Consider the following 7,435-nt stretch of genomic DNA (forward strand, 5'->3'; position numbering starts at 1 on the left):
AAACTGAGAACCAAGGCTAATTTACACTGATCAGAAACTGTAGCGTTGTCGGTTCGCCTTTTTGGGTCAGGAGCAACTCCAACACAGCATCCCCCGCATCTTCTCATCTAAGCAGGTGCATGCAGGACCACAACGACTATGGTTTATAAATGATGAACTTATGAACCACAGCTCAAACATACATAGGAATCGTAAATGAAACTCACCGCTTTGCTCTCCGAGAAAGACGAGTTTAAATTTTCGTAAAGGGTTCCCAAAGTCATTCCCAACGGTGATATGCTTTGTGTTCATGTTTATAACAGCGTCGAGGCGTGACCGCGTGCCTGCTCCCACTGGTTCTAGGTGTCCTTTCGGGCGGGATGCGAGAGGGAGAAAGCGAGCTTTGGATCCGGCGAACGGTCTGAGGGAATACTGCACTATGTTGCCTGTCAGTTTCGATTGTGGCTGCGCCTGCGCGTCTCTCTCTCTCTCTCTCTCTCTCTCTCTCTCTCTCTCTCTCTCTCTCTCTCTCTCTCTCTCTCTCGCTCTCTCTTTCTCTCTCTCTCTCTCCACACACACACAGTCTACCCACGGTTGTCTGGCTTGACTGTCGCCCTCGCCCTGTAGCCTACCACGCATGACGTCATGCAGGAAAAAGAGAGAAAGAAAAGCAGCCCATCCCCAGAAGTTATCAACAACTGGAGTCATCAGAATATCACAGCAACTATCACGGTAAAGGAAAGGCCCAATAGACTAAGGTGAAGTATCTACAGTGACATCAGAACTATTCATTAGGGACGCTGAAGCCGAATAGATGATGCAGATTAAAAGAAAAAAAAAGGATGATATTGGAACTGAAATCCCAACTTGGAGGTTTTACACAGAAGGTGTTAAATCGACTCTTCAATTAACACTGTATTTTTACTCTCTCTATATATGTATATTTATGACATAAACTGAGGATGACAGCCAGGTAGACGTGGTGCTATCTTCTTACTGCTGCTATGGATATGTGCAATGGTGTGTGTGTGTGTGTGTGTGTGTGTGTGTGTGTGTGTGTGTGTGTGTGTGTGTGTAGCTCAGGTCTTTGAAGCATGTTTGAAGATATAGTATGGTGCCGTTCTTTGTCATCTTCTGAAACTTACTGTGCCACCGCCTCATCTGTGTGACTCCAGGCAGATGTGGAGATTCCAGCTTTTCACTTAACCATGAGGTGAATAGTATACCTCAGAGCTCAGCATCGAGGAGGACATTTACCTGTACGCTTATTTGGGAACTGGGGTCAATTGTATTTATGTATGTTAATATCATTGGTGAAAGTAGACTGGAGCGCAGTCCAAAAACCCACACCTGAATACTATGTAGCCTAATCATGGTAGTGAGCTGTCAGCAGGCACAGACCGCTACAGTTGGGGACTGTCCCATGAACCTCATGAGGTCAACTCAGTGCACATGCAGAAAATCCATACTGCTGGTCTGCAGTGCAACAGTGACAATTCACTATGACACAGTTTATCATAACGTACTCTCATCATAATGAACAGTGTGTGTGCAAGTATGTGTGTGTTTGTATGCATGTTTGTGGACACCCATATGTGTGCGCGCGCGTGTGTGCGCGCGCGTGTGTGTGTGTGTGTGTGTGTGTGTGTGTGTGTGTGTGTGTGTGTGTGTGTGTGTGTGTGTGTGTGTGCGTGTGTGTGTGTGCGTGTGTTAATCATTCACTCAGGCGTCAATAAGTGTAAAGGGAAATTTAAGTCAGGTTAACAATTAAAATAATTTATTTAATGAGTTGTACAAATTTGTCATTTCAATACAAACGTTACTGTTTAGTAGCAGTGAACAAACTCTATTGAAGGTATTGTGAGTGAGTTGAATATCATGATTATAATAATAAAAAACGTGTGCTTATAAAAATATATTTTCACAAATATTCAGTCACATCTGCTCCCAGAGTGCCTATGCCTAGTGATCTACAGGTATCATAACACAGACACGCACGCACGCACCCACGCACGCACGCACGCACGCACACAGACACACACACACACACAGACACACACACACACACACACACACACACACACACACACACACACACACACACACACACACACACACACATTAAATATTAGGCAACAATTTTCACTCCACCAAGAAAACACACACACCCATCTTTCCCATTAACCGAAAGGAAAAGATGGTGTGTATTTAAATGATCTGTCCACACACGTATACACATACGTACGCACACAGACACGTGCGTGAGCACACGCACACGCACACGCACACGCACACGCACACGCACACACACACACACACACACACACACACACACACACACACACACACACACACACACACACACACACACACACAATGCCCAAACATCACCATGCAGTGTTATACTTCCAATTGGGAGCTGAGCTGTGGTCCAATGCCACTGCACAACCCAGTCATGGATGACAGCTGTCAATCACTTTACATACATACACAGGTACATGAGGTGTGAAGAGTTGTCATTGTTGTGTAATTACCTGCCCCCTCGGTATGAGGTTGGGCCAGGCATTGCAATGACCCTATCTGTCTGTGTGTGTGTGTGTGTGTGTGTGTGTGTGTGTGTGTGTGTGTGTGTGTGTGTGTGTGTCTGTTTGTCCACCCGCTGTGTTAGTGTCTTCTTTGCAGGGTGCTCCAAACACACACTTTCATACACGTCATACACTTTGGCAAACACACACATATGCACGCACGCACGCAGGCAGGCGTGCAAACACACACACACACACACACACACACACACACACACACACAGACACAGACACAGACACACACACACACACACACACACACACACACACACACACACACACACACACAATAACAATATCACTTGCATCTGTTGGCCGGGGGGCCAGGTTGCCATCTCGGATTGCATTTTTGTTGTTGTAAGGCAACTTTGTAATGTCAATAAGTCTTGAAGCCTTGAAGTCTTGAAATACAGAACCAGAAGGGAAAGAGTGAAAAAGTGAAGAGGTGTAGCTGAGTTACAGTGCATTTGGGGAATGACTGATTTGAGGACAATGTCAATCTTGATCTGAGGACATCTGGACAGGTGCCCATGACTGTAACATCTGCGGATTCACATCAACATACTGTAGGCCTACTGTACGTATTCTGGCAGTGTCATTCCCATCTTCTCAGCTCATCAATGGGGAAATGTCTGTTTTCATGGAGGCTGTATGACTTAGTATCTTATTGTTTTGTTAGTTTTAAAGTGAGGATCCAAATATCTTATGGAAGCTCAAAGATAATGAAAATGGTGTGATAACAGTCATGCATCGGTTAGGCTGAATAGTGGTTATTGGAGATTTCCTATCGGGTCGTAATTTTTGGACGGTGGGAGGGATGCAGATGCATCCCAGCATCCCCACCTCCACCACTTACGGACTGTATGGTGTGGATGCTTTAGTATGACTCCCACAGGGGCTGGATGTCATGTGGTTGAGCACCGGTAGAGTGACACCCATATTAAGGCACAGAGAGAAGAAGATTAGATAGCTGCTGAGCACCACAACTCCACTATGCTGCAAAATACACACAACAAAACTGAACATCCATACAGCGAGTCACACCAATACAAAAACGTGGAGGCCTGTCGTCATGAACCGACAACAAGAGCCAATAGAGTAACAGAGAACCGATCCCTCCTGGAGCATGGCCCAATAGAACAACAGAGAACCGATCCCTCCTGGAGCAGGAGCCAATAGAATGACAGGAGTCCATGCTGTGATATGTTTGTAGGAGGAGCCTATGGACATCTTGAGTCTCTGAGAGTCTTATACAGTATCTGCAGTGGCTCCATCATCTACATCCACATGCACGTCCACACCCCCAGGGGACCCACGGGGGAGTGTGTCCCAGAAAGAGGAGGTCTGAGAGGGGGAGACTGTGCAGGTGCAGTGGGCCCCTCTGCTGGATCCTCTGGTGCTTCACAGCGGGCCCTCAGGGCACTTGTGCAGGTTGTACTCCCGAGTCCGCTGCACCTTCCAGCCCACGAAGGACAGCAGGCCGATACCCATCAGCTTGAAGCCCACCTGCAGACCCAGGTATCTGGAATACAAGGGTGGAGAAGAACAGAGAGAGACTTTAGTATTATTACTTTTAATGCTATTGATCACCTGCAGACCCAGGTATCTGGAATACAAGGGTGGAGAAGAACATAGAGAGACTTTAGTATTATTACTTTTAATGCTATTGATCACCTGCAGACCCAGGTATCTGGAATACAGGGGTAGAGAAGAATAGAGAGGCGTTCAATTAAGCATTTAAGCCCAAGTCCCTCCCGTATTGATAGTGGGGGCCCTATTGTGACCTTGGCAGGCATATTTGTGTTAGATGGTCTCAAGCATGTGTGGTGGTAAAAAAGTGGGTTTTACAAAAAAAAGTGTATCATCTGGCTAGTCAAGCATGGTAGTGGGAGTGACATGGTTTGGGGATGTATGAATGCCGTCAACATTGAAAATATGAATTACACCTAAAGAAACATGCATGTCAATATGCACAGTGACTACTGAAGCAGATCATGTTAATCTATAGGATTTTATTCAAATCTTACATCCATCTATGTTAGCTAGGTGCAAAATGTAAAATTTGAATGTAAAGAAAGGTTGAAATGCACATTGATTACCTCCCTTTTAATCCCTTTTCATTTCGAGACGTTTCGGGCCAACACGGCCCCTTCTCAGACACTCTCTACAGTATTTTAGCCTGGAGTAAACTCCCTTTTGTTACATGATGTAAAACGTTAATGGCTGCATTTAGAATTTTGTGAGTGAACAACATATTTAAGTTATATATGTTGGTCACTAATCATTGTGTCGAAGTAAAATTTCTTTAATGTTGTCCTTTGAAAAGATATACTTACAAATCTGAGGTGTACTCACTTATTTGAAATACTGCATATTCCCAACTTTCACTAAAAATACTTCTATCATCCTAATATACCTAATACTAATATAATAATGTACCGTAGGGCCTTTTTCTGGATATGCGTCTAGTCTATTTCTACTATTTATCACCTGCAGCCTCAACTGTCTGTAACATAAAAGAAAAGAAGAACATCACTGTTGGAGAGGCTGTTAATGTTACTACTTTTTCTCCTATTGACTATTATTGTCCATTCAATTATGCTAACATTGTGCATAGGCCTTTAGAATGACAATAAGTTGTAACAATGTGATGGATTAAAATGGAAATGCAGGCTGACAAGTCAGCTCTTCATTGGGATTACCACAGTGTACATGACAATTTTCTAAAAAGTATCATTCTATGATGAATCAGTGATGTCCTCTGTCATCTATTAAGCTATTAATCAGCTTTAAGATTTACATTTTAGCTTGTCGTGAAATGATGTGCCTGCGTTCTGTAAAGTTAGCACTTTCATGGTTCTGTACAATGGCACTTGAAAGATTATTAGAATTAAAGGACCAGTTCAGTCAATTTCAATTTGCTCTTGTATTGCTCACACTACCCTTGACTTGAGTACCTGGTTATGCCACATTTTTTGTCTCAGCCCTTTCCGAGATATGAGCTATTCTAATGGGGGCAGCGTTTGTTTACATTTTTTTTTTTTAATTAACATAGGCCTACTCCAAATATTTTCCTAAAAGGTACCGCTGCTTGCTAGTTGTCTGCTGATGTTGTATAACCTTTTGGATGTTTTTGGGAATAAATAAAAATGTTTTTTTGAAATGTAAACAAAGCTCTGCCCCCATTACAATGACCAGGATCTCGGAAAAGGCTGAAGAAAACAAAAAAAAGATCTCAGGTACTGACAAGTCCAGGGTAGTGTGAGCATTACAACTGCATGTTGAAACTGACTGAACTGGTCCTTTAACTCTCCTGTTAGCTACTCAATAGGATACACTAGGTCTCAAGGTTAAACCATCTTGAATAATTGGACTCTCACATCAATAGCCCACACTAACGGTATTCAGGTCATGAAGTGGCATAATGTGTATGTAGGCCCACCTGTTCCTGAGGAGGTTGTTGTCATAGTAACCGCATCCCAGCTTCTTGCCACAGACCTGCCTGGACCAGATGCAGGCCGAGTCGATTGTCATCCCGAACAAGGCAGGGGCCGGCAGCCAGGCTGGACAAATCACAGCACATTACATTAGCTTCTTAACTACCATTACATACAGTACATTACAGTACAGTACATTACGTCATGTCACATTCACACACGTCAACAAGAGACAGAGATGGACATGCCAACGGGGGGCTTGGGGAGGGTGGCACTCAGAGCACACCACAATACATTTCATTACATTACAGTATAAAACATTGTATCACATTACATTACACACACAGAGACCCACACACACACACACGGAAAAGAGATACTGTCGACTCGTGCCAAAGGCAGCCATCCACTTTACATTACATCATATTACACCACATCAGTCACACAACATTACTGTACATTACATTATGGTCACAAACATGGACAAGTGCAAGAGATGGGTGGGGCCGTAAATAGAGTTGGATGGGGCTGGTAGCCATGTTGGACACACACACACACACCAGACCTAGAATAATTAGTACTGAAACTAATTCATTTTAAATACATAAATAGAAGGCACGAAATGAAGTGAAGTGTAATCTTATTTCATAGAGGTCAGCAGCCAGACTTGACAGTCCAGAGAGAAACACAGACAACAGCCAAAGAGATAAATGACATTTCAGCACTGTTACAGCAAGAAATACGGCGCTTCAATGCCTGCACCAATGCAACTAAAAAGTACTGCATTGAGGAACATCTGTGTGGTCACTTACAGTCTTTTGTTTGTTTATGAACTTTGGAACACATAGTATATACACTTACATTACATTATGTGCAAAACAAATCCAATTTAGTAAACATATTAAACAGATACAAATTATTTCCTGTGCAAAAAAATATTAATGCACTTGTACTGAGAAGGGCAGTAGAAAAAGTAAAGACTGCTCTAGTGTGTATCACCAGTAACCTGACTGGGCTTCGGCACTGAGACAACAGTTACACTAACGGCCACTAGGTGTCAGTAGATCTCTACTGTAGACTCTCAGTAGTGGGTGTACACAGCAGCATCGTTCTACAGTGCAACGATATAACCACTTGGCCTTGTGCTACAGACATAATGTACCCAAGACAATTCATGCCTTCAGAAGTGAAAGAGAAACATTCTGTTCAGAATGACCCATAAGTAGAACGGTTTCCTGTGTGATCTGCTCATGCCCGTACCACCAAGGATTCTCATTTAATTAAGCGGGCTTGCGGAGCAAGAGCAGAGCTCTTGCAGAGCCCGATTATAGTAATCTCTAAGTCCTGTTTATTGGTTCTCTTGTACAGGGACAGTAAAAATAGAAAATGGATCTCCTCCTAGGCCTTTCGAGATAGAGACACCGTTCAAACACT

At 43.4% G+C, this 7,435-nt stretch overlaps 2 protein-coding genes across 2 annotated transcripts in view; both read right to left on the bottom strand.

Moving 5' to 3' along the window:
- rab6ba (RAB6B, member RAS oncogene family a) overlaps window positions 1–337 on the bottom strand; it is a 153,435-nt gene extending 153,098 nt beyond the window's left edge. The window contains exon 1 of the mRNA XM_063201999.1: window positions 207–337. Coding sequence (XP_063058069.1) covers window positions 207–291 — 85 coding nt within the window. The 5' untranslated portion in view covers window positions 292–337. The remainder of the gene's footprint in view (window positions 1–206) is intronic.
- A 1,397-nt stretch (window positions 338–1,734) lies between these two features.
- slco2a1 (solute carrier organic anion transporter family, member 2A1) overlaps window positions 1,735–7,435 on the bottom strand; it is a 70,897-nt gene continuing 65,196 nt past the window's right edge. Inside the window, exons 13-14 of the mRNA XM_063201998.1 lie at window positions 6,007–6,127; window positions 1,735–4,086 (exon numbers count right to left, since the gene is read on the bottom strand). Coding sequence (XP_063058068.1) covers window positions 3,966–4,086; window positions 6,007–6,127 — 242 coding nt within the window. The 3' untranslated portion in view covers window positions 1,735–3,965. The remainder of the gene's footprint in view (window positions 4,087–6,006; window positions 6,128–7,435) is intronic.

This window comes from Engraulis encrasicolus, chromosome 6 (assembly GCF_034702125.1).
Source record: "Engraulis encrasicolus isolate BLACKSEA-1 chromosome 6, IST_EnEncr_1.0, whole genome shotgun sequence".
Classification (NCBI taxonomy): domain Eukaryota; kingdom Metazoa; phylum Chordata; class Actinopteri; order Clupeiformes; family Engraulidae; genus Engraulis; species Engraulis encrasicolus.